Source organism: Microchirus variegatus, assembly GCF_963457635.1.
Source record: "Microchirus variegatus genome assembly, chromosome: 16".
Lineage (NCBI taxonomy): Eukaryota > Metazoa > Chordata > Actinopteri > Pleuronectiformes > Soleidae > Microchirus > Microchirus variegatus.
In genome coordinates, this window is record NC_139817.1 from 19,127,111 (window position 1) to 19,155,063 (window position 27,953).

Here is a 27,953-nt window from a genome sequence, read left to right on the forward strand (position 1 = left end):
AACAAGAGTGATAAATTGTAATCGGTGTTCGTGGGCGGAGGCGGAGTGTCTCTTGCCTCCTCACATCTCTGTTCTCTTGAATTCCTTTTGAAATCACCACGCTAAATTTAGCACTCAGCATCCCTCCCCCCTTTCCTTTGAGAGGTATCAGAGCTACAGCAGTCAGTGATAGGCTAATGTTTTTTGTTTTTTTTGATGTGCACCGTCCCCACACATACACACACTGAGACAGATTAAAGTAAGTGGGAGGGCTCCGTGTCTTTGTGCACACACACACGCACTGTGGGCCACTGCGATGATAAATTGTTGCCGTGCAGCGAATGAGCATTGAGTAACTGTTCTTCTCATGTGTGTCTGTGTCTTTCTTTTTCACTCTCAGGGGCTGCCACTTGAGGACAGTGGGAGCTCACTGATGATCCCCCCGTACATCCAATGAACCCCCACAACTCCATGAAACCCTTCCTGCCTCCCACTCCACAAAGGTACGCACACGTCAAGCACACAGTGGTGATATTTAAGTTTATAATCTCTTTTTTTTCATGTATGGTTGTTAATCCCTTAAAAATGGCTTTAAGTTGAGTAATCATTTATCAATCAGCTGCCATAATAATTTGCTTAAAAACGTATATTGTTGTGGTGGGTACAAAAAAAATTATTTGGTAAATATTGTCGTCCTTCCTTAGAAGAATCAATATTCGTACTTTAATGAACAAATGAAGGCGCTCCAAAGAAAACAGTCCTTGCCAGTTCCACTCACGGGGTGTTCATGTCTCCTCATGGTGCTGAACAAATAGATGAAGGAAATTTGGGCAGAAGTTACCTGGGTGAAGAAGAGGGAGCTTACTGCAGGATAATGGTGGAGAAAGCTACGTTCAACTACACTCAACAAAAATAGAAACGCACAAAGAATAACTTGTAGTTATTGTTATGTGACAAAACAGAGAAACTATCCAAAAATAACAGTACAACTTTATCAATAAAGTGACTTTAATTTGTGAGAACAAAACAGAAGTCCTGGAGTAATGGCAGGAAGAACACAATGGGGGTCGATGATCCAAGTTCTCAAACTTCAATAACGTGTGTGTCCACCATTAACCTCACCCAGAGTGGTACACTGGCGATGCATGGACATCACCAGGTTGTAGATCATGGCCTTGGTGATGTTGTCCCATTCCTCCTGCAGAGCCACTTGAAGTTGGCAGCCGTTCTGGGGAACTGGAACCCGGTTCGCTCCAGTCTCTCTGAAACGAGTCCACAGGCGGCTGACAGTGGAATGATGCACATTCAGTTGTGTTGCCACAGCTGTAACGCTCAACCCAGCACTCAGCATGCCAATGGCACGCCCCCCTAATGATTTATGACATCTGTGGCATATTGACAAGTGACAAAAGTCCACATTTTGGTGTGCCCTTTTATTGACCAGAACATAAAGAGTGTCTGTGTACTGGTCACACATATTGACCACCACTCTGCCATGCTCCATGACTCTCGTGAGTTGAAATACTCGATCTGAGATTGTAGTCAATAGGAGTGAGGCCAAGTGACACTGGACTACTGGGTTTGAGCAAAGCAAATCTTTTCATAAACAATTGCATCAAGAATCTGAGCAAAAGTCATGACATTATATTTTTGTTCACCATTTCAAGTTTGTGCCTTTATATTTTTGTTGAGAATATGTTCATCTACGGAGCTTTTGTCTTCTATATCTATAGATGGATACTGTGATGTATCACTACATGATTGTCTTGTGATTATCACAGAATCATTGTATCATGATATTATTGGTATCAAGGACCATGTTAGAAAGCCTTTTCTGATTGGAAACCAAAATTTGTAAACTGCTCACTCTCCTGCACCAAAGCCCATAGAGGAAATTAACATTTTACACACCGTTTCTGGTCTACTGCGTAGTTTACTAAAATGTAAAATGTGTAATTTTTTGGTCAGATCTGGATTTCCCCGCCCTTTATTAAAATCCGGACTGACGTCACGACTGTTTTCATGAACAAAATTATGTTTGAAATGAGTCTGATTGAACTGTTGTGAAAAAATTATCAAACATATTATCAGTATATAATAGAATAAAGTGGGCATATATTGATGTTGTCTATGTCTATGTACAGTGCCTTGAGATAATGTATGTTATGATTTGGCGCTATACAAATAAAATTAAAATGAATTGAATATATAATAGCTGAGCCTTTTGTGAAATGGTGTTTTTCCCTCCATGTCTCTGCACTATCATTATCTCATACAATCACACTATCACTCATACAATTGAGCTGAGTGTCCTCAGGTGAACCATGTGATACCTCACCTGCCCTGCTCAGTACTGGATGTGTTATATTCTGGACTCCAGGGACCCATGTGTTGAAACCAACTCAGCTTAGGCCCCCGCTCTCTCTCTCTTTGTTGCATGCTTTCACTGTGTCAAAGTGGTAATACAGAGCAATGCAGGTGGCTGCACTGGTGTGTGTAATCTGTCGCTTTAGGTATCAGCGAGACCTGAAATAGGATCCAGAAAGTCCAGTTCGAGTGGCAGGTTTTCTGTTCAAAGCTTCATGTGAGGTTAAAACATGCCACACTGGGTTTTGCAACTCTAGAACGTGGCAGCTATTTTCCCTTTTGTTGCAAATTATGGGAAATTAAACAATGGTAATATGTTAGGAATGTGGGTTTGCAGGTATCTGATTGATCAACATACCATCTGACAAATGATGTCAGATTGCACAGAAGCAAAAGTTGGGATTCTCTGTATGTGGCTACTGTACATGGTTCTCTACTGGCAAAAGCTTTTTGACAGGATTCTCCCTTAAGCTATTTTAAATGCACTCAAGCAAGCAGAAAGTTAGGTTTACACTAGAGGGTGGACATGAGTGAGTTCTGCCGCGGCCGTTATGTGTGTGGGACCAGTCGGAAAGGCCATCCAACAGCAAGATGATTGGTCAAAACATATTGTCTCCATGTCACAGGGAGAGGCCAGCACCACCAAAGCTGAGAACTGAGTTAATGAGTCATAGAACTATTGAGAAAATGCAACCAAATTTCACAGTTGCATTTTGTCAAAGTATAGCCTGCTACTGTGTGCTTTTCCACACTTATAAACCTGAGCTTTCAATGCAAGTAGCAAACGTAATCATTATTGATTAAAAGGATAATAACATTTCCTTTTGCTTCTCTTTTAACCTTTGAATGAATGCACATCTCTTTGCACACTGACTTCATGAACAAAGCCTTTGTCAATGAAAAGTGCTGTGAATTCAGTCATGCAGGCATGGCTGCCCCTGCTGACTGATCTATACACAAATGAGGATAAATGAAAATCAATGAATTTAGATCTTTATTTGCACACTGTGAAGACAAATCGGCTGTCGGCTTTTTTCTACTCTGCCTATTTGGAAGAATGTTGATTTTTAGGTTTCCTCAAGCCAAAACAGCATCAAAGAGCAGCCAAATAAGCTAAATCTTTAGTAAAATCATTGTAAAAGTCAGTTATGGTGGTTAAGATCTTAACCTCTGTAACCTGATTTTTCCAGTAAGGCTAGTTTCCTGTTGAGGAAGTGGTTTGTAACCTCAGCTGTCAGATGAAGAAACCATGCTCAAGTTATGTTTAACACAGCAGTGTACAGTAAATGATGAATTGACAACCTTGTGCTCAACGCTGTTTTCTGCTGTGAGTCCGAAGAAGAGGAATTCATTTTAACAAGTGAATAATAACATAACATACATGGATATTGAATGTTTGTATCTGTGAATGAACACGGTCTCCTTAACCTTGGCTTTGTGTCCTTCCCCAGCAGTGACAGCCCCTTCCTAAATGACCCTGTCTCCTGGCAACCAGGCACCAATCAGCACACAGGATCTCTCTCTGTAGTAACCACAGTGTTGGGCGTGACCAATCCCACACACAGCCAGGTAACGCATGACTCAGTACTCTGATACTTTCTTTGGTGTAGATAATAAACAAACCCAGAAACAACAGAAGGAGATGGAAAGCTAAAGTAAACCCTGACTCTTTATTTAAAGCGGACCTAGACCGGAAGTTTCAATTAACGCTGTTTTTTAGTGTGTATCTGCATCATTACCTTGTTTATGAAGCCCTGAAGGCTCGAAACAAACAGTTCAGCCACTGCTGAGAACGCTGTGTTGTATTGTAATCTCGGGCTCAGCGAGACCTCTGAAAAAACCCGGTCCAGTTACGTAAACAGCATTTCTCCCGAACAGTGGATCTTCCTGCTCCGGGCACATTGGGTTGCGTACATTGAACCGCAGAGTAAGAAGAGTGTCAGTTGTGGAGGTGTTTCACGAGTGACAGTGTCTTCTGACTCTGGGTCTGACTCCAGGACAAAGGCATAAAAGGGACTGTGGCGGGGAGTCATGACCAAGCTATTTTTAAACACTGTTAAAACAATGTTTTGATAATGAGTAGCAGTACATCCACCGTTCCAGAGGGGGGAGCTGCGCTTCTGGTGATCAGCTGGTGTGCTGATTACGTCACTTCCAGGTATTGGCCAATCACAAGACAGTTGGGAAGCCTCTACGCTGGCTGGCCAATCACAACACAGTCTGTCTTCTGGGGGTGAGATTTCAGTCTGAAACAGCGCGACTGACAATCGGCTAATTTACAGCAACTCGTGGGGTTTTTGACCATAAAAAGAAGTTACTGTATGTAAGTAGACCTCTATAACTCACATATATGTGCGATAGGACCACTCTATGAGAGCTATAAATAACATTTATTTTGATCAAAGAGTGCGTTTACATGCACACTAAAAAAGTGAGTACTGGCAATAAGTGGAATAAACCGTTTAAGGTGTATACATCTCTCTAAGAAATCAGATTATTGACAGAAGCCTTGGTGTGTTAAACAGGTTTTTCAAAAACCGATAACGGCAGGGTGGCGGAGCGCTCCCTTAGAGATAGGGTGAGGAGCTCTGTCACCCGGGAGGAGCTCGGAGTAGAGCCGCTGCTCCTCCACATCGAGAGGAGCCAGCTGAGGTGGCTCGAGCATCTGTATCGGATGCCCCCTGGACGCCTCCCTCGGGAGGTGTTCCGGCCATGTCCCGCCGGGAGGAGACCCAGAGGAAGACCCAGGACACGCTGGAGTGACTACGTCGCTCGGCTGGCCTGGGAACGCCTTGGGGTCCCCCCGGAGGAGCTGGAGGAAGTGTCCTGCGAGAGGGAGGTCTGGGCATCCCTTCTTAGACTGCTGCCCCCGCGACCCGGCCCCGGATAAGCGGAAGAAAATGGATGGATGGATAACGGCAATAAACTGATAATGATATCGGTTTATTCCGTTTACATGAGCACTTGAATAACCAGGGGTCCGTTTCACAAAGCAGGTTTAGTGAAAACTCTGAGTCTGTTAACGCTGAAATGAGGGAAACTGAGTTTTCCGTTTCACAAAGGGAGGTAACTCAAACCAGAGAAAGAGGAGTAACTCTAGCCTGTTTCACAGAGAGAGGTAACTTAAGCTCTCGGTCAGTTACCATGGTAACATGCTCTTTGAAACTAACCTGGTCGGGACCAGGTTTTTCTCCGCAAACCTTGAGTTTCTCTCTGTCTCCGCCCTCTTTCAGACACACACGGTATTTGATATCCTCATTCATTCAGTCAGCAGGCGAGTTTTGGCGTAGTATAGTTCTGCGTCTGTTCTGTCGTCTACATTAGAAGTTATATTAGGTGGCGACTATTTTCACTACCATGTCCTTTTGACAGTGATCCTGTGGATGAAGGTGCAGCATTACTGCACAGAGAATTACATATTCGTCAGGAGATGATTATCAGACTGCGCATAGATGTTCTTACATTTCCAGACACTTTTCTTTTTGAGCGGTACCGTTTCATGTCACAGTCCAATCATTTACATACACAACCTAATCCATCCTTACATTTACAACATTAACAACCGGAGTCATGTTGTCACACCCCAGCAGATATTGTGTTGCGCTGCGGTTTTTTAAACATTTTTTTACTTAGAAATTTACAAATTTTTCTTTTATACAACGTCAGAGATGCAGAGCACTTGAACGTGATATAAATGAGAAGTCATTTATGTGTGAAAATGCATAATGTTGGTGATAAAACAACTGTACAGTCAAACAGCCACTTCATATTTACTCTATGTAAAACATGATCAAAATGAGGTAATCCCATGAGATTATACCGAGGTCTTACCTGTTTGAACAATGTTTTTATGTTTCATCTTAAACTGCTGCCAACTGCGCTTCTCCCCCGTGGGATTATACCTAAATGAAATAAATGAATAGTCTACCACTCAAGAAGTTTCCCCTGTAATATTATTGTGATTGTGCAAAGGACGACATTTAAACTTCCGCATCTGCAGCAGTGTTCTCCGATGCCGTCTCCCTCTCTTTTGCTGCTGTTACACTTCCTTCTAAAAACATGCTCAAACTCACGCATTAATATTTTCCAACTCCAGTGGGTGAAGAACGTCACCCTCCGCTTCCCCGTTGTCATGGTGACTCGTCGAAACGGGGCGCTTAACTTGAGGTGAAACTACTCCGAGTTGAACAAACTAACTCAAATCCGCTGTTCTGAAACCGAAAACTCAGAATTTCCTATCTCAGAGTAGATCAACTCAGAGTTCAGGGTTAGACTGAGAGTTTGTTGAACCTGCTTTGTGAAACGGACCCCAGATAACTACAAAAACCCGATAATAATCGTTTTTAGTGTGTATGTAAACATACTCAATTACAGCTAAGATTGATCTTTTTTTTCTTTATTAAAACAATATTGTTAATTTCATATTTTTGTAGGGTCAAAATTAACAGATACCGCAGCAGAATATTAATAACAATGTGTATAGCAACATAAATAAAAAACAACAAAAAAGAGACTTCCCAAAATAAACCCACTCTGCCCACAAAAAAAGGGAGCCTCTTCATTTTTATACACAAGGTAATAATCACAGTAGTAACTAAACCAAAATAAACACAAGCCTCTCTTCTGATACAGCGGAATATCCCCCCCATATCGGGGATTGGGGACATTTAAAAATCCGCTGGGATTTTTAAATGTCCGTTCACATGGAAACAAGTTCACTTGAATACGCATACTTTTTTGTCTGAGGCGTTTCGCCCACACAGAGATGGCATTTTAGGACCTGAAACTGTATTTGTTGAAAATACCTCCCAGAGTCCTCACATTTCTATGCAGAGCGTGAATACACTACTTTAAAAAAACAATGATGTTATATTCATACCTCTCTCTTGAGTTGTCATTCATTGTCTAGTGTTTGGAGATTGTTTGACAGTTTTACCAACTACTGTCAATGAAAAGTAATGAAAGTCAGTCTGAAAAGACGCTAGATATCACTAGAACATGTCCTGTCTTTAGAGGTTTCACACACGGGGTAAGGCTTTTTCAGAGCGCTTGCAGAGCCCGAGAATACAATAAAACCGAACTGTTTGTTTCCAAACTTTAGAGCTTCATAAACCAGGTAATGGCACACCAAAAAACAGCCTTAATTGGAACTTCTGTTCTATGGGAGCTTAACATTAAGGTTTCAAGTATCTTAATGTTACTATGTTGTGTCTCTCCCTCACTCTCTATATAGGGGTTTGGTGCACTCATGGGTCCAGGTGAGAGCTCTGGCAGTCATATGATGCCCGGTGGCAGCCCTGGAATGGCCTCTGGCATGGCCTCCCAGTTTATGGGACAACAGTCCTATGGAGATGCTATCTCTAAAGGCTACGGACATCCTGTAATGTACGGACGTCCCAACGCTTCATACAACCCTTCCTCAGCTTATGGTGGAAGGTAAGTTTGTTTATACAGTGCTACAGTGAGATGAATATAACAGTAAATACTTACTTTTAATGAACTTAAGATATAGTGGATTTGTTTTGAACATTTTAGATGTGTGCTTTTTTTCCTTCACTGTATGGAGAAAAGAATATATTCATTTTATTCAGGATTAGATGAATATAATGCGTTCGGGTCACGGCTAAGGCATAAACAGGGTTCCTATGGGTCCTTGAAATCCTTGAAAGTTTGTGAATTTGAAAACAATCATGGCCCATGAAATGACCCTAACCCTAACCCTTATGACTCAAACTTTATTGATTTTTAATTCTTATGACATACCATAAGACTGTAAGGAAAAGAGAAGATAAATACATAAATTAAAATTAATTAAATAAATAAATGTTGAGCAGTCTTTCCAAAAGATTACCAACCTACTACTGTGTGTCCATCCATTGTCCAATTTGAAATTGAGGTATTTCAGTAAACAAACCCCTGCATTGCCCCCCCAGATCACTGCCACCCTCTTTTCTGTGACATTCCCGCAAAAACAGGTCATAACGATCAAAGCGTACACATATCTTTTAGTTACCATGTAAAGAATACAATCTTAAAAACATTCCCCACTTCTTATTATATACATCAATGTTGTTTATCATACTATAGGACATTCTTTCAAAAGCCGCTACTTTGCCTAGTTCTGTAAGCCAGTCCTGGAACAGCGGGCTTTCTGTATCTTTCCACTTCCTCATGATCATCTGCTTTCCAATCATTATACTCGTCTGAATCCAATTGACTAGAGGTTTTTCGATATGGGCCAAGGGCTTAGGGTTGCCTAATATGTAAAGACTGGGCCGAAATCCGAAATCCACTCTTATTACCTCTGTGATAATCTCGTGAACCCTTACCCAAATTTTCTGAATCCTTGGACATGACCACAAGGCATGTGTTAGGGTACCCAGCTCCCCTTCACACCTCCAACAGTCTTTATGGTGTATCTTTTAGCCCATGAAAGTTTTTGAATAAATAGAGTAAATAAATAGACATCATTGAAAGTGCTTGAATTCGTGTTGTGGACACTACGCTGACCCTCTCCTGTTGATGTGAGATTCCATGCAGAAAAATGAGCGAGTAACATTAAGCAAGAGAGAGCAAATGGTGTGATGCCTTGGAAATGCAATATCCAAGATCTCTGTCTCACCCAAGAAAATAACAAAGACTGACTTTGATCCCGAGGGAAATCACTTGTTGAAATCACAGATGCAGAGCGTGCTACAAATCAATATAAGTGGACGCCATGTGAGATGTGGCACAAGTTGCCCTCCCATCTTAAGCTGCGTCGGCACATTTGGTCCATGAATTCGGGCGAGTTGGTCATGGAAAGTCCTTGAAAAGTCAATGTGATGTCATCCAAGGTGTGGTAACCCTGGATTCATAAACACATCAATAACTGATAATTGAATCTTCTTGTATTTTCTTAGTGCAGCACTGTGCCATTTATGACATTTATATGTGCTGAAATCATGCTCACTGCCACCGTAGGATTCTTTCATTAACATATGTCGGTGTGTCTGCTCCTCACCCGCTATTCTGACTCACGCTCGTGACGACACCAGAGTTCACTGCCCACTCATCATGTCCTCGTCCATCTTCTCCCTTCTTCCCTGCAGCTACTCCAGTAACAGTGGAGGCGCCGGTCTGGGTGTTCGGCCTCCATCAGACTTCACCCAGGCTGCCGCCGCTGCTGTTGCCGCCGCCGCAGCCACGGCAACTGCCACTGCCACGGCAACTGTCGCAGCAATACAGGAAAAACAGAACCAGGAGCTGAGCTACGGACAGGTAAACAGGGAGAGTTTGAAATACATTTGTTTTTCGTGAGTTTAAGTTATATTATATAGCAAGTATTGATTTTATGCTGGATTTAAACATCTAATAGAGTAGTTTATTTTCAAGTTTGTGCTTGCTGTGTCTCAGATCCAGATCTAGATATGACTTCTTTCAAGGAAAAAGTGCCTGATTTGAAACACTTGTTTAAGGCCGAATCAATTTAATAATGTCACATACACGGTGGGAAGGCATTTTGCCAAAACACTGACAAGTTGAAATAAATGATTTGCTCCAGAGACATGAACATGAAGCTTTCCCAGCTCAGGTTTAAGTATAGACTCAGATGACGTAAAGCCTGAGTCATTGAACTTGACCATCTTGCAGATACATTTTTACAGCACCAATTTCAGAGTTATTGGAAAACACAGTGAAGCACTAAACATCAGTTTGTTCACATGAGCTGAATGTGCATGATAGCAGTCACTCACAACTTAAGTTCAAGTTGTGTTTTAATTCACTTTAATTTCATTGAATAATTAGGATGAACTATTTAACTCCTTGGAAACAGGAGATAAGACAACAGTTTTTCCAGTACCTAACTTTCATTCAACAATTTAACTCTTAACTATTTTGTTCTTACAACAAAGCATGGATTTTTTTATAAAACGCACACAAGTAATTAATGCTGGGGTAGACTGGATTTATATTTCAGTGTTGATGATTAATAATTGTCTAACAACCTTTCAGCATAATATACAGCAAGTGATTTCTCCACCACCTCTGGGTTTTTTTTTTTTGCAATTTTTTTGCAAATTCTGCTCATTTACTTTAACAGATAGGTTAATGAATGATTGTAGGTTAATTATCTTTCTCTTAGTTTAAAGATATTGATGGTTATTTAACAGTTAAATTCTCAATCTGCCTCATTCCTATCCCATGTGATACCTAGCTTGAATTATGAACAAGATTCTAGTGCGTCCTGTCACCGAAGCAGAACCAGCTTTTCCATTGTGACTTTTTCAGTGTGAAAAGAACACTTAATGTGTCAAATTAACACCAACTCTGATAAGGGAATCAGGATTAATGTATCTCGTTTGGTGTTAACATAACACTAAGCATTAAATGTAAAGTGCTAGATTGACTATTTTAGTGTTATTTGAACACGGCCAGAAAGCTTTACGGTGTACTGTATAAATATCATTAGAACAATATTATGCAACAGTCGCTCCATTGCTACAGACGGTGATGCCATGGACAGTATTTACACAGCAATAAGATCAGCTCCAGGTATAAGGTGGAATGTTTAAATGAATAGACTAATGATTAATCAATAACATCCTTGATGAATCTGTGTCTGCTCCGAGTCACACCAGTTTATGTACTGTATCCATTGACAACATGCATGAGAGAAAGAAAGAGTGGGTTAGCTAACCTTGACTGAAATTCAAACCTGCCCCACACTAGAGGATGAGTTGACACTGATTTAAACAGATTATCTGGCCAAATTATCCTGTAGTGAAATCCCTGAAATTGTTTGGTTGAATTCCAAATGTGTGGTCCTGTGTGACTGGATCATCGAGTCTGTGCGTTCTCATGTTTAAAAGATTGCTAATCACAATTGGTTACAAAGTTGTTTGTGCCTGTGGACTCCCATGTTTTTAATAACCAAGTCACATTTGAAAATCCTCTAGCTGCAGCTCCTCGTGTTTGACAAGCAACCGGGGTATCAAAGTGCTACAGGCTGCATTATTGGGTGGGTGGTGCAACAGACCAAAACACCAAATCAAAACAGAAAAATATTATTTGTGAATAAACTGGCTGTACCATTGTTTTCAGTGAAGTCATTATTTCAATTTCAAAGTCTTGTTAATCTCTGATGACACATCATGGTCATTTTACTTGACTTCATACTAAACACTTCCATATTGTCATTGGCTTGTTAAAATTTGTATGCATACTTTACTGAATTCCATATATTAATCTTATAATTTTAACAGAAAAAGGGAGATATCTGAGCTGGTCCTCATGCATTGCAACACTGAGCATTCAGTTTAGGGTCATTTTTAAAAACCCTTGCTTTTAGTGCTTTGCACACACTGCCCCTGGTTTGGAGTTATGATGTTTGGTTGGGGCGGGTGCACTGCTTGCACACATTCACTCACAACACATGTTTCTCATTAAGAGCAGAGACATCTCATAACTTGACACTGCTCTGCCATTGCAGACTATTTACTCTGTAGACTTTATATTTACATAGTGGGAGTCAGCGCAGCAGCTCAGCATACATTCTCATCATTTCTGTTTGTTCTTATGAAGGAACAAATGAAAAGTTGATATGGGCTGTGCAACATCACACCTCTCAATGTGCATTTAGTTACGCTTTTGTTCTATAGGGCTGCAGTGATTCATTGATTACTACATTTTCACAAGTCTGTTAAAACCCTTCAGTTAATTCAAAATACTGCAGCACAAGTTCTGACAGGAACTAGAAAGAGAGACCATATCATTCCAGTGTTAGCTTCTCTACACTGGCTCCCAGTACAGTTTAGAATTCAATTTAAAATAAAAGCATTTAAAGGGACACTGCGTAGTATTTATATGACCCAAAATCCACTTTTTTTATACATATTATGTGCTCCTGCATTGTCTAGTCGCTGTATAATAGTTCAAATCAAGCGTCGCTTTACTTGTAGCGGAAGCCCCGCCTCCACTCTCTCCGCTCCGTCTGCTACGGCCGAGGTAGCTCGCCCTCTCCCTCGCCAGCTTCTGACAGCTCTACCGCGGCCACGAAGAGCTGTCCCTTGTCCTCATCCTCATCCTCTCGTTGTCTGAATAAATACTAGAACCTCATCTGCTGACACGGAGAAAGACGACGAGGACGACATTTGACCAGCTGAGGATACCGTAGCGTTCAGGGAAGGGAGGGGGTGAGCAGAGGAGCAGTTTGTTGTTGTAAATTTCAGCCTCTCCTCTAGATGTCACTATAAACTACTTACTTCACCTTTATTGGTCAGGCCCCTTCATACCTGAAAGACCTAGTTTTACCCTATCACCCTAACAGATCACTTGGGTCCCAAAATTCAGGCTTACTTGTGGTTCCCAGAGTCTGTAAGAGCTGAATGGGAGGCAGAGCATTCAGTTATCAGGCTCCTCTCCTGTGGAACCAGCTCCCAATGACAGTTCGGGAGGCAGACACTCTCTCTGTATTTAAAGTTAGACCTAAAACTTAAAACTTAGTTTAAAGAGAGTTTTTTTTGTGTGTGCGTGCGTGTGTCCACACATTTTGAACAAGCGAGAGTGAGTATGTGTGTAAATGCTGTTAGTTCTCTAATAAGTGTATTCTGCTAAGTTGGTGGAGTAAAGTGCTCATTGCTGCAGTTACTACCACAGTTACCGTGTCACATTCTTTTTTTCATATGCCAGTCTTGCTGTACTCAAAAAATTCAATCAGTCAATCAAGAGTATACCAGTTTTAGGTATGAGCCGATAATTAAAACAAGCTTTCTAAATTTCTCAGGTTATTGAATGTCAATATTTAATTGATTTACTTTGGTTTGTGGACAAAACAATAATTTGAGAACGTCATAATTCGAGGCCTGGGAAACGCCTATCAACATTTTTCAACATTTTATGGACCAAGTACTCACTTACTACAGAAAGTAACTGACAGATTAATTATGATATACTGTAATTGTTAGATGCAGCCCTAATACACAAGTACATGTCGTCCTTCCACAGCCACCATTTTTACAAATTCGTAATTTCACTCCCTCACCCCCTGAATAAGGTTTTTTTAACTGTGGCTTATCATAAACTAATACCATTTAAAAAGTCATGTAAAGTTTACTGATTTTGTCTGTATTTATTATGTTTCCCTCTTGGCATAAACCATCAAAAATAACCCCTCTTTGTCCACTCACTGTTGGTGTTTCACAACTGATTTGAAGTGTCTGTTGTCCAAAACACTAATACCCCACATTTCCGTTTCCTTTTAACCTCAGATGGGTGGAGCGCCCACTTACAGCACCCAGTTTCTGTCACATTCAGGCCCCCGTGGCCCTGTAGGGATGAACCCTGGTGGGATTGTGCATTCCAGGCCAGGACCTCCAACCTCCACAGTGGGCATGTATCCCTCTCACCCATCACAGACTCAGAAAATGGCCCAGCACGGAGGCTATCTCAGTGGACAGCAGGGGCTCAAACGGCATTTCCATTCAGAGGTCAGTGAGGAGAGTGTTTGCTTTGAAATGCAGATGGTTAATACCGTTTTACATATTACTGCAGGATTATCACCCTATGCAAGGGTTTCCTGAAGCCAACAGCAAATGCTCATATTTATGTAAGACAAACTGGTCAGTGACAAAAACAATGATACCTTTCACCCCAGCATTGTGTAAACCTAAAAAAAAGGCAATTAACATAATTCCCTTTGCCAGTGGTTTGCACCTTTTTTCCACTACTGTCACCGGTATGTGACATGTGTTCACATGTCTATCATAGTGTAACAGAAACTGCTCCTGTCTGTTTTTTTCACAGGGTTTTCCAGCACAGCACTATGGTTCCAGTGGGATGTCAAGTTACCCTAACCAGCCTCTGCAGTACCCTCCTGGCCCCCAGCAGAGATGTCCTCCCTCTCCCTCTTACCCGTCCAGCCGGATGCCTTTAATGGGACAGTACACATCTGGATCACACAACCCGGCACAGTTTCCCCCTGGAGCAGGCCAGCCCAACCCTCCACAGTATTACAAAGTAATTTTGACTCTAATACCAATATTAATATCGGAACGTTTTTAACCACTTCTTCCCTGACCCTCTTTTTGGAGTCCCTGCTCGAAAAATGACATGCCCAAACTAAATAGAGTAAACCTCTGCAGTTACAAGCTCTATGTGGATTATCTTGGTATCAAAATGAAGATAACACTTGTGAGATTCCACCAGAGGTGTAAGTTTCACTGAAGATGCCACTGTGTCAGAGTAAATGTACATGGAACACAGCATAACTGAAGGATTTTTTTCTCTCGCCTAAAAAAAGATTGCATTTTAAAGCAAATATCACCTTTAAAATATGCAGTAGGAGCTTAAAATGGAGGTCATATAACAACATGTGGACATGAACTGTTCAAAGTCTGATGCTGCTGAAATGAAGCAGAGTGAAATTACAGAGGTTTTAGTGAAGAGATGTCTGGGCGTTCTCACTTTTGGCACAGCTTGGCACCATCAGTGCCATTTGAGATTTCTTAGGTACCAAATTATGTGCTTAATAACAACTCTGTGGCTCTGCAGCGTCTTCAGTTACGCAGTGCCATAGCTCTGGCTTACCTTGGTCAATTAGGGTGATTGACAGCTCGTTTCAAACCCCTACACCGGTAGAATCAGACCCCGGTCTCCACATGTGTGTGAATCACTTCATTAGCGAGTTATAAGGACATAAATGCATATGACGCATTTGTGCAGACATTCGCCCTTCTCTAATCAGAACGATCTAATGTCGCTCTGTAATGATCAATCAGACCGGGATTTGTTCCCAAAGCATGCTGGGAAGTGTAGTTCTACATTAGAAGTGGTTTTGTTCTGGTGGAAACAAAACCACTTTTTGATAAACAGCAAAGGTAAGACGACATTTCTGCTTGTATTTCTTGAAAGTCAGTTGTTGTTTTGCTCTTATTTTGGGGCTGGATCCGTGAATCTTGGTCGTAGAGTGATAAAAATGGTACCGTTGGAATCTGTAGATTCTCCGCTGTCCAGTCCACGTCTTTTTTTTTTTTCTCCTCAATCAATAATAGTAAAATGCAGTGTTTTTCACATTTAATTGATGATGTTAAGCTAAGGGGAAAAAAGAATCTCTCTTTTTTTGCTGTAGGCACACAGATCTAATTTCTACATCACTGTACTATTTGAGGTCCAGATAAATGGATCATTGGTTTGAGTGTCATGTTTCTGTTTTTGTGTTCTCCAGTCAGAGGCTTTCAATGGTCAGGGCAGCCTGCCATCAGGAGGAGCAGGAGGATACAATGCCTTCACACAGGCTGCAGTAAATGGGGTAAGTCTTGTCTGAACTTACCACAAACCCTTTCTATTGCAATTTGGAAAGACCACAAGATTTGGCGTTCTAAACACTCGTCCTTATTGTATCTCAGCCAGGTCGAGGTGGAGTGATGCCCGGGTATCCCACCTCACCCATGGGAGGGAACCCCACCCCTCCAATCACACCTGGCACCACCATACCCCCGTACCTCTCCCCAGGCCAGGACACAAAACCTCCCTACCTTTCACCCGACACCAAACCCAACATCAGCGCTCAGCAGCCCTCTTCAGGTGAGACCCAACTGTCACACGCTCACACATTCACACATAAACTGAAACTGCAGTGACAGTGACAACTTCTGCTTCCCACTCAAGGAAACCCCAGTGACAACCTGCGGCTGACTTTCCCAGTACGGGATGGTGTCGTGTTAGAGCCATTCAGGCTGGAGCACAACCTGGCTGTTAGTAACCACGCCTTCCAGCTCAGAGACTCTGTCTTCAAAACACTCATGCTGAGGTAGGAAGATTACACTCAGTACATGTCTGAATGTCGAGGTATCTCACTCTCTAGCCCTCTCGAGATTTTTATTTTAGCTGACTTCCATGTACAATATTTATAATTATTGTTATAAAAGAACATATAATACAGCCTTGAATATCTGTCATTATTAGGGGTGTAACTACCCTGATTGTAAATCAAATATTGATCGAAAGTGAAGGTTAACGATAACAAGAAAGATGGAATCGAGGATTGAACCACGCCCCAGTTTGACGTCCTGCAGGCATGCCAACCGCTAACCTGAAGCTGCTGCCAACTAATAGTGACCACGGCAACTGCTGATTTGGGCGGTCCCGTCCTGCTTCTCTGAAATCACCGGTGTTGAAATATTTTGTGTTCCACATGAGTTGACAAAACATGTTGAAGAAAACCACAGTGTGTAAGCTATGTTTTGCATGTGTGGCATAGCACAGGATATCTCTGCATGTATCATAAGGACATAGACATAACTATAAAAACAACTCCTTTAACAAAGGCAGCTCTGAATGCTCCTCATTTGGGCCAAAACTTCCTCAAAATCAACTTGCGCTGAAGCAATAACCATTGCTATAGGCGTGTTTGTAGCATCAGGCGTGTGGTGGAAAACCCTTGATTTAAGCGTTTAATTATCGTACTGGAACCAATGTCAAGGAAAATGTTATTGAGGATCACTGCAGATTTAGTGACCTTAACAACAGATTGCTGGATCAACACAGAGCTACATGTCTCTCTATGTCTTCTCTTGTTTTTACACTTCGTTTATAATTGACTGGTTAATGTTACATTCATGTAAATTTGACAATAAGGCCTTAGTGTGGTACATTGAAAACAAATGATGGACATTATATCACCCGTGACACTATGTAGACAATTGAAATTGGAATAAATAACATTATTATGACATAAAACCAATGATCCTTGACTAAGTCTAAAAATGGCAAACCCATGTGTGGTAAAAGAGGGGGAAAAAAGATTGAGATTGGAATCAAATCAACTCGAGGATTTGGAGAATCGCGACACCCCTATTCATTATACAGCATGTAAAAAATGACTCGCCCCTGTGCTGGGAACCAGCTTTCATGGCTTCCAGCAGGGACACAATATGTTCACCTAATACAATATTTATCTTATATCTGCCTATTCCAACATTTTCAATCCATAGGATCCAGCAGTGTATCTGTGACCATGCAGGCTAATGCTAATTTTCTTTATGGTGTTGGACAGTAGGATATTGTATAATATAACTTACATAACAATATAACATACATAACAATCTTTTTAATAACAATAAAAAGAATCCTAGTTGTCCAACATCATCAATAAATCTAGTGTTAAAACTGGTTGAGCTTCTGTAACACAGTGTATTCTCATAGCTGTTCACCTCTATCTTGTTTCTCCTCCTAAGTAATGTAAAACACCAGAGGAGGAAAAAACAGATGAGGAATGTTTGATAACCCCACCCAGTCTCTTCCTGAATAGCTGTGTTGTGTCTCCCCCTGCAGACCTGACCTGGAACTGCAGTTTAAGTGTTACCACCACGAAGACAGACAAATGAACACGAACTGGCCAGCCTCTGTACAAGTAAGTATCAGCAACATTTTTTCTGGTTGAGACTGTGTAGGTGTTTCTCTTGAAGAGATTTTACAGTTATTTGAGCCTTTTTAGGAATTCTCCGATGTACATTAACTTTGACATGTGACTGCCCATGTTAAAAACAAGCGACAGTTTCTAATTAAAACAGATGTATAGGAAATATAAAAGCTCAATGGTATGTTCAAAGTGCACATATTGTCACAATCCATATCTTAATCTAAGTATAAGAATAAAATGAAGGTGCAGTCGACTAGCTTGAGTTAAGGCCCTTTTAATGTTCCAGCTTCCCAAGGTGAACACAGTAGAGAAATATTTACAGGTGGGGAAAAATACACCAAAAAAAGAAAAACAATTTAAATGCAAAAATATGACGTATTTGAGTAAATTATTTTCATAATTTATTCATCAGATGTGTGTGGGGGTTTTCTATGGGTTCTCTGGTTTACTCCCACAGTCCAAAAACATGCAATATGGGGATGGGCTAAATTGTACACTAAATTGATCGTAGGTGTGAGTGTGAGAGTGAATGGTTGTTTGTTGTCTATATGTGTCCAGGGTGTACCCCGCCTATCGTCCTGTCAGCTAAGATTGGCACAGCTTGTAGCACATGGTCACATGATATACATTTTCAGGTGTGTGAGTAGGGATGCAGATTCCTTCCAAGAAAAAGCTGAAACGTGGACCTTTTCCATTTGGAAAATGAAAACAGTAGTGTGGATGTAGGTTTACTTTCCCTGTGAGGTCGATTGGTGAGTTCGGTGCTCAAAAATATCTAAAAGGAACTTAATTTTTTCCCTTCTCTATCAGGTTAGTGTCAACGCAACCCCTTTGTCCATTGAAAGAGGTGACAATAAAACCTCCCACAAGCCTCTGTACCTGAAGCAAGTGTGTCAGCCAGATCGTAACACTGTACAGATCACTGTAACAGCCTGCTGTTGTGTAAGTTGCCTTCCTGTCTCAGAGTTAGCTACGCTACAACAGTGCTATATTTATTTTCAACACCCCCTCCTTTTCCCCCAGTCCCACCTGTTTGTATTACAGCTGGTACACCGGCCTTCTGTCAGGTCTGTCCTTCAGGGTTTGATGAAGAAGAGACTGCTGCCTGCGGAACACTGCATCACAAAGAGTGAGTCCTAATCCAACAAAAGCTACAGATCCTTCACAAGAGCTTGCAGTGCTTCTGAAGGGTGGACATGATCTGAGCAACACATTTACAACATCACAGAAACAAAGCCACTGCATCACTAGGGACATGATGGTCTGCTTCTAAATCAGCAGGGATGGTGAAGTTAGCCAAGCACATCACAACATGGATTGACAGGAGACGCAACATTTAATGTGTCCTTAGAGGAACTCTGACATAACTACTGTCACTGTTAGAGGATGCAATACATACAGATCGATCACCTCTCTATTTCTCACACACTCACATTCACACACACAGTCTGGTTTTCATGATTTCACTCTAACCTTAACCACCACAACTAATTGCCTAACCCTAACCTGAACATCATTCTAATCCCATTACCCCCGAAACCAAGTATTAAATTGTTGTGTTATAGTTTTCTTCTATAGAGAAAAAAACATCCATCACTGGTATTAACATCCATCATGATTTGTAAATGATCCGCTCACATGTGGATGATGCTCAATTCAGGTCTGAATGCATTTGATGTCTCATTAGTGGCAGATGCACACTCTCACATGGCTTGGGGAAGTGGTAAAGTTATTTTCGTATGCCAGATGTTCCCGTTTTCTCCTGAAGCCAGGACAAAGCCAGGACAAAATAAAGTATTGAATAGCCACTAGGGGGAGACTCTGCTGGTTGCAAAAATAAATTGACTTTCGTCTCACTTGATTTATAGCACCAGCAAAACTTTTCTTGAGGAATTAATGGTCTCATTCACCAGGTTCATCTCTTCCTCAACATAAATATGATGTCAGATGTCAGTATTTTTTTTAGTTCTGTTCCCATTTTGAGAAAAAAGGACTGTAAATAATTAAGTATGGAACATACTATGAGTGGACACCAGCTGGTATTGCCTAATGGATTGCTTCTGAAGCTCCTCAACATGGTGCTGACCAAATTGCAATTCTAGACGCTTCAAATGTTCAGATTCTGATGGGTGACATCATGACAAGTTCCCACTTGCTTTAAAAACGCATCCTTTTTGTCAAAACTATACAGACACATCTTCATGTTTAAATACACAGTGTCAAAAGGAGACCCCATATATAAAGTTTTGGAGGCACTACTTTGAAAGGACTAGTAATTAGAGTAAAGTAAAACTTGGCTTTTACAAATATATTTTACAAAGAGTATATATAAGATGTTATCCAAACTGATATTAATATGAACTCGGCTCTGGTTTAGATCAGAATTATCATTGTATAGCCGTCTTATTGTCTTTTTGTTTCAGTTAAGAGAAATTTCAGTAGTGGCACGATTCCCGGGACGCCTGGGCTCAATGGTGAGGACGGTGTGGAGCAGACGGCAATCAAAGTTTCTCTGAAGTGCCCGATCACGTTCAGACGGATCCAGCTGCCAGCCAGAGGTCATGACTGCAGACACATACAGGTGAGGTCACACACAAAACACAGACACACACTAAAACATGCACTTTAGCACATAGCACTTTATTCACAATTTATAGTGCAATAGGGTGATATGCAATACAATATATTACTAACACTTGCACTTTATCCCCATACGGTAGATTTCTAGGCAATACAGCAAGGTGCAATTTAAGGCTAGCTTTACACGACAACGATCTGAACACAAACCGCAAAAGTGGCTTTGCGTTCCCACTTTTTATTTCACATTTAGACGAGCGTCTTTGGGTGGAAATCTGCATGCACACAGTGACACAAAAGTGTGTGAAATTTGATGTAGTATGCATGCCAGGTGGCTAGGTGGCACTGTGAAGCACTGTCATACAAAAACACCAGGAGCGCGCGCATGCGCTGAAACGTCCTTCTACTTCTCTCTAGTAGTGCTGAGTAGCCCACAGTTGAAAACCAAAACATTGACTTGGCTTAATTGCTGAAATGACTCCTGAATAGGTATCAGAGCAGCTAAGGCAACTTGAATGTCCGACTGATGGATATAATCCGACATGTTTGTTGTTGTTTGTCTATACTGCACATGGATCTGACGTCAACGTGTACAGGAGGATAGCCAGCGTGAGCAGCTCACAACACACTTTTGCGTTTTCAACCCTTTAGACGGGAACGCGACGGCGGAGCATTTTTAAGATTTCCACTCTGGAGGGTGGGTTCATTTCTTTGCGTTTTTAAGCCCCAAAAAACGCTGTCGCCGTCTAAACGAAATGCACATCTGATAAAATATTTTGTCGGTTTCACCCGGGAGCGTTGTCGTGTAAAGCCAGCCTAACTTACAGTCCATCAAGCTCCATGTTGTCGATGTTAAAATGTTTGTTTGTTTGTTTGTACTTGCTGTGTACGTTGATGATGCACTGTGCCCAAGACAGATTTCCCCTCGGGGACAATAAAGTTGAACCTAACCTTATCTGGAGTTTTGTCCCTAAAATGTCCATTGAATTAAGGTCTGGACACCTTTAGAAAGCTTTGTGAACTGCTCCGTCTCCCGCACAAAACCCTATTGAGAAAAAATTGTCCCTTGCCAATCTTCATAGTATATATAAACTTTTGCAGCTTTTTTGAGGAACTTGCTTCTCTCTGCACCTTCAGTTGTCTCATGTTTTTTATTTCATAGTGCTTTGACCTGGAGTCCTATTTGCAACTTAACTGTGAAAGAGGGACCTGGCGATGTCCTGTGTGCAAGTATGGACTTAAAATAGACCAGTTAGAATCAGATATAATCTTCTGAGCTTAAACTTAACCACCGGTCTGTTCTTGTCATCCACAGTAAAACAGCTTTGCTAGAGGGGTTAGAGGTCGACCAGTATATGCTTGGTATACTTGTCTATATCCAGAAGTAAGTGCTAGCATAGGATATTTGTATTTTTCTCTTTTTGATATTTCATAACCATTAACATTGTTATCAAACAAAAAAACTCCTGTCTCTCTTCCATTGGCAGTTCTGACTACGAGGAGATCACCATAGACCCAGTGTGCGGTTGGAGGCCGGTGCCAGTCAAACCAGACCTGCACATAAAGGAGGAACCTGACGGTCCAGTCCTGAAACGCTGTCGCACTGTGAGCCCCAGTCTCATGGTCCTGCCCAATGTTATGGAAATGATAGCGTCTCTGGGCCCGGCGTCCTCTCCTTACCAGAGTCTAGCAACAGGAGGCAGGAACACGCCGGACTACAACAGGCCAGGTGAGATTAGAAAGTGAAGAGGGGAAACTGTGAATGGTCTATGAGTTAATGGTGTTTTGGGTTAGCTGCAGTGTGTAACTTTCAGTGAATTTTGTTTTTTTTGTCTAATTTTAAGATAAATTACAGTATGTAACAATATTTGTATGCTGCGTCCTTCATCATTTTTAAATTACATTTTTTTAAACGGCAGCAATTGTATTGCAATTGTTTTTTTAAGCTGTAATGGTATTATTGCAGTAAATACTCTTGTATATACTGGGAATCACAGGGTCTCACAATATGATACGCGATACAGTACAAGGTTCGCAATACCAGTAATTCTGTGATAATCAATATATTGCAAAACAGTCAGCCATACATTACTGTCTGTCGTTCAGCAGTTTGATGAGGTCAATGCTTCTATAATGTTGCCCAATCAAGCCAATCACCTATCTTGATCTTGGGAATTATGTCAGTGGGACATGGAGCAGCCTTGGTTTTAAGTTTGAGTGGTGCCTCTAGTTATATAATGCTATAGATATGACCATATTTCTGGTGGCTTTAACATGTAGGAGCTCAGGCTACTATGAATCTGTGTACACATGTTTAATACTTACATGTACACATTGTACACGGTCAGTTCACCAAGCCTTTAGATGTGAAAGGAGACAGAATGTTATGTTGAGCACCATGTAAAGAATTGCATGCTCACACATTGTTTATCCTTTATCCTCCTCTACTCTACAGCCAGAGGCACTTTATTCTTTGTTTCATTTTCTCCCAAGATGCACTGCTCACACAGACAAAACTGTGTGTGTGTGTGCACTGACCTGTGTTGTTTTTGCTTCTGCAGGGAGTCAGGGATTCTCCAGCCAAACGGGCTTTCCAGATTTCCCCAATACTCCCGGCACACCAACACTAGGAGAGTACACCTCTGCCTCTGGACCTCCACCTCCACTCCCTTACCAGTCTGAGCAGGTCACACACACACATCCCACCACAACATCTATTACATAACACATGTTTGAGTCAATGCACAGAGACAGATTTTTATTCTTGTCTTGTCAAACCCTCTGGCCACTGTGACGAGAATCATGCTCTGTGTCTTTTCTGCTCATTCCACTCAGGACATTTTCCTTAACAGATGAGTTGGTAATGTAAATAGACCATGACCATGATGCACTCACTTTACAAGCTGCCCGTTATGTAATTCAAACTGAGGCACATGTTTTCTGATTGAGACAGTAAGGATCGGGAAATCCTCTAAAGAAGAGCAACATTCTGTTTGCAGTTATCATCAAATGTCTTCGTTTGTGGATTAATCCAGTGCTGAAAATAAATAAATGCACAATTTCTTTCATTGTGTTGGATCTCACATGGATATCTGAGAGTGCTTTAATGATAAAACTTGTAAAATTTGTATGGTGTGTTGATTACAAATGACACAGACAAATTATAGTATTGCCCACTTTTTTGGGCTGTAAAATGTCAGAAAATGTGCATCGATTTCCCCAATCTCAAAGTGATGAGGTCCTCGAATGGTTAGTTTTTTTCCTCAAACCAAGGTTGTTCGGAGCATTTAGGGCATTTGGCAGAGCAAGGAAAAGATGGTAAACAAACCAAAACATACCGTATTCACATTTAAGAGGTCATTAAAATATAGTAACTGATATGTCAAGCTTTTACTTCCAGTTGTATTTGAAAGTTTGGCCATATTTCTTCAACCCCTGCATTTAAACGTATACCAACTAGGATTTTTTCATTATTTCTGAATTACGTTTTTTTTTCCAAAGATTGTAAAAAATGTTTATCTACTGTATTTTTCTAAAACCTGAAAATTATTAACATCCTCAAATGTACAAAGGACCAAAGAAACAAAAAAAAATGTCACAACCACTTCTTCCCTGACCCTCTTTTTGGAGTCCCTGCTCGAAAATGACATGCCCAAACTAAAAAGAGTAAACCTCTGCAGTTACAAGCTCTATGTGGATTATCTTGGTATCAAAATGAAGATAACACTTGTGAGATTCCACGAGAGGTGTAAGTTTCACTTTAGATGCCACTGTGTCAGAGTAAATGTACATGGAACACAGCATAAATGAAGGATTTTTTTCTCTCGCCTAAAAAAATATTGCATTTTAAAGCATATATCACCTTTAAAATATGCAGTAGGAGCTTAAAAACACATGGAGGTCATATATGACATTTCTGCTTGTATTTCTTGAAAGTCAGTTGTTGTTTTGCTCTTATTTTGGGGCTGGATCCGTGAATCTTGGTCTTAGAGTGATAAAAATGGTACCGTTGGAATGTTTACATAATCACGCTGACGCTTTTCAAAGTGTGCGCTGTGACGTTTTTTTCCGCTCCTGCTGTTTGATCCATCTGTGTTTCGTGAACATAAGAATGGTTTATATGAGCTTTTAGCTGTGTTTCTGACCTTTCTGTGGGTATGCAGTATGTATGTGTTTGTTAAAGTTAGATTTAGGTTTTATGACGCTTTTGTCGCTGCGTCTGACGCTACCAAAATATTTGTATACTAATTTACTAATGGATTAGTCATTGCAGACCTAGAAATTCAGGCATGAACCAGGACATGTTACAATGAATAAGCTGAAATTATTTAATTGTATTTATTAAAGCACATGCACAAACTGATTATCAAAATAGGTGGTGATTTATTATATAGATTAGATAAGTAATTTTCTAATCGATTAATGCCGTACTAATATCCACCTGTAACTTCCTGTTGTGCCGGGCAGCACTGACTGTCTGTTCCTTCTGGTTGAGTGACTTGTGTTGAGAGCCTCTAACTAAAGCTTAAGTGGACAACACTGAAAGAGAACAAAGACAACATTTGCCCACACACAAGGTTTTGAGCCACTAAACCACGTGACCACCTGTCGCACACAGCTGCTCGGCCACATCCTCCACTGTCACACACTTCTGGTGTTCAGTCTCTCACAGAAAGCAGTCACACACAGTGTTCCATGTGGTCAATGCGCTGTAAAAATCATTGTTATCTTCTAATAAAGATTTATTCCTTTAGAAAAAGAGCAAATCTGTGGTTTCAAATAAGTTAAAAAGGCAGAGTTGAGCATTTTGTCTCATCACACCTGTGTACAACTCCACTACCTTTTTTTTCCCACAAAGATTGATTCCATGTTGTCTTGTCTCCTCTTCTTTGTGTCTCATGCTGCGCCGTCACCTTCCAGGCGCCCCATTCTGGACGAATCGAACATCCCCAGAACATCCTGCAGCAGCAGCACAGCTCAGGTGGCCATGGCAACCAGGGCCTCAGTGATGCCGGTAGTCCACTGCCACAGCGGAACACTAATACTCAGAACTCCCGGCTACAGAGCGACGGCTCCTTTGGTCTGGGAGGCCCAGGGGCACCTGGAGGAGAGGGGGCTGATCATGCACTAGATGTGAGTGGAAACCTGAAGTGAAAAGATTTCAGTTCTATGAGAGAACATAACATTTTTTGATCACAGGCCTTGATTATGATGCAACTTCCAATTCACACATTTCACCTTTACTTTAATGGAACAATTCTTCTCCGTCTTCTTCCTTTAGGGGTCACCACAGTGGCTCGTCTGCCTCCATTAGAGTTAATAGAACAATTAAATACTCTTAAATGACATGAGAATAGTTGTATGAGTTACTGACACATAGTCACTGAGTGCACTGAGAACCAGCATGGAACTCAACATGGCTCCAAGTGAGAATGCAAACCCCCCTTATAAAATCTAAAGCCTTCTTATGTCTGTGATATGTTTTTGCCTTTTCTGACTGGAAACTGTCTTTGGTGTCACTTTGTAAACTTCTCACAAAATTCATGAAATTCACAGCTCAGTGGCAGGTAGAGGCAGCAGAGAAAGAAAAGTGTGAATAATGAATCTCTGCAAGTAGAGTCGTTTGTGTGCCCTTTTCTCTACGTAGCTCCCCCTACAGTTTCGGAGTACATATTTTTTTGACGCCACCTTAAACATCGATCTATCAATTATCAATTACCTATTTATCCTCACTGTGGTAAAAACTCACCACTGATGCTCCTCCCTTCTCCTCTCCTGGTCCATGTGCATTGTTTATCAATGTAGCTGGTGAACACAAGCCGTGGAGCCATGTCCATGCCGCTCACCATCTGTTTTTCATGCTTCTGTGTTTTGACCCTCGATCGGTCAGACAGTTGTTTCCTCTTCTTCACTTTCTTCCGACACTTTCTCTGCTTGTTTTCCGGCTGATTTACCACGATGAACGTCTAAAATAACGCTATCACTACCTCGATTTAATAGCTGGTACCTGACTATGGGGGTGTATATGTAATGCAGTAGAGCAATTTGTGTTTCTCGTGTTTCTTCTGATTCTGAGGACTTCCAGTCAGCAGCCCTAATCTTGCAAGGCTGGTTTTCTGCTAACAGACAGCAGGGGGAGTGGAGACAGTCCCCAAGCCCCTGATACAAAACATTCAGCTTTTAAATTTGGGTAGGAATCAAAGTTATGCTTTGGCTGAATTCCATTTAGCTCCCTCAGTATCAGGGTAACAAGAACAAGCTGGTCCTCTGTCCTTTTAGTCAAAATGGCTGTTGTGCAAAGGGCTCATGTAAATGAAACTGAATTGAAAATCGAAATTACTCCCTTGGTTTACAGCGGTTTGAATTTAATAGATATTTGTCCATATTTCAAAGTGATGCTGTTCATTTATTTACTGACTTTATGGTTGTTGTTTTTTCTTTTGTTGTTGTCCTGAAGCTTCTTCCTGAGCTGACCAACCCGGATGAGCTACTGTCGTACCTTGGTCCCCCCGACCTCCCGAGCAACAGCAGCGACGACCTGCTGTCTCTGTTTGAGAACAACTGATGAAACCTTCACCTCCATCTTCCAGTCCACATCACATCTAGACTGCACCGTCTCTGTTGGGACACAGTTGTTGTGTCCTGCTGTACGTAGATGTCCTCACAGTACAGTGTAGAGGTAAGGGAAGGACAAATTACCATGTTCAACTATAGCACAAATCACAGACTGAAGGATCTGCGTGTATAAGTTTAAGTAGCTGAAGTGGAGGGGAAAAAAGTGGCATGTGTTCATAGGGAGTTGTAACATTTTACCCCTCACATGGTGTTGGTCCCTCATGTAGAACATTTTCATTTTTCCACTACAACACATCTGAATCCTCAGAATTGCTGTACCAAACATAGGAACCACTGAGGTTGATGATCATCAGAGGAGCTACCATGAAAAATGTTGAGCACACACAGCAGCAAAATGTCTGAAATCTTAGAATGTGATGGCTTCTAAAATAAAATTATTAGAAATAAAGGCAAGGCAAGGCAATGGCCGATAATTTTGCATTTACTCTCCTCCAGCTGATGAAATATAACACTTTAGTAAAGTAATAAATAATATACAAAATTAACTTACATTAAAAAAATGTATTGACCAGCACTTTTCTCTTTTGTGTATGCATCATTATATTTTAGATATAAATAATTTATAAACGAAATATTGCATACATGAAACGAGTCATTAAAAAACTAAATTTTGATAAATGCTGGTAGAGTCTGTCCCACACTAGATGGATTTTAAAAACATGGGAGACCACAGACATATTGAACTTTCTAACTGATTTCCAATGTTTTAATCCTGAGAAAGCACAGGCTGGAAGATCCAGTTCAGGCACAGGACCACACACGTGGCATTTAATCAAACCATTTCAGGGATTTGGGATCTCACAGTAACATGTGGTTTAACGCGGTTTCAGGATATAAACGGGGACTGTTGTGCGGGGACTCATTGGTTATTGCAGGGTTCTGCTCATGCCCCCAATCGCTCTGTTCAGTCGTAAACATCAAACATGTTGGCGTTGAAATCGCGTCTGATAACCCCTCACACTACAGGATAATTTGACCAGGTAATCTGTTCAAA

The 27,953-nt window shown here is 41.1% G+C and overlaps 1 protein-coding gene across 1 annotated transcript; it reads left to right on the plus strand.

Moving 5' to 3' along the window:
- Positions 1-432: 432 nt before the first annotated feature.
- Positions 433-27,909, plus strand: zmiz2 (zinc finger, MIZ-type containing 2; the record flags this gene model as incomplete). Its single annotated transcript, XM_083902576.1, has 19 exons — positions 433-482; positions 3,798-3,915; positions 7,580-7,782; positions 9,438-9,606; positions 13,596-13,814; positions 14,131-14,343; positions 15,551-15,634; positions 15,732-15,909; positions 15,994-16,135; positions 17,659-17,737; positions 18,557-18,688; positions 18,770-18,875; positions 20,170-20,327; positions 21,486-21,553; positions 21,639-21,707; positions 21,811-22,052; positions 22,885-23,009; positions 25,244-25,456; positions 26,781-27,909. The coding sequence occupies 19 exons, from the start codon at positions 433-435 to the stop codon at positions 26,886-26,888; spliced, it is 2,676 nt and encodes an 891-aa protein (XP_083758702.1). The 3' UTR covers positions 26,889-27,909.
- Positions 27,910-27,953: the final 44 nt, after the last annotated feature.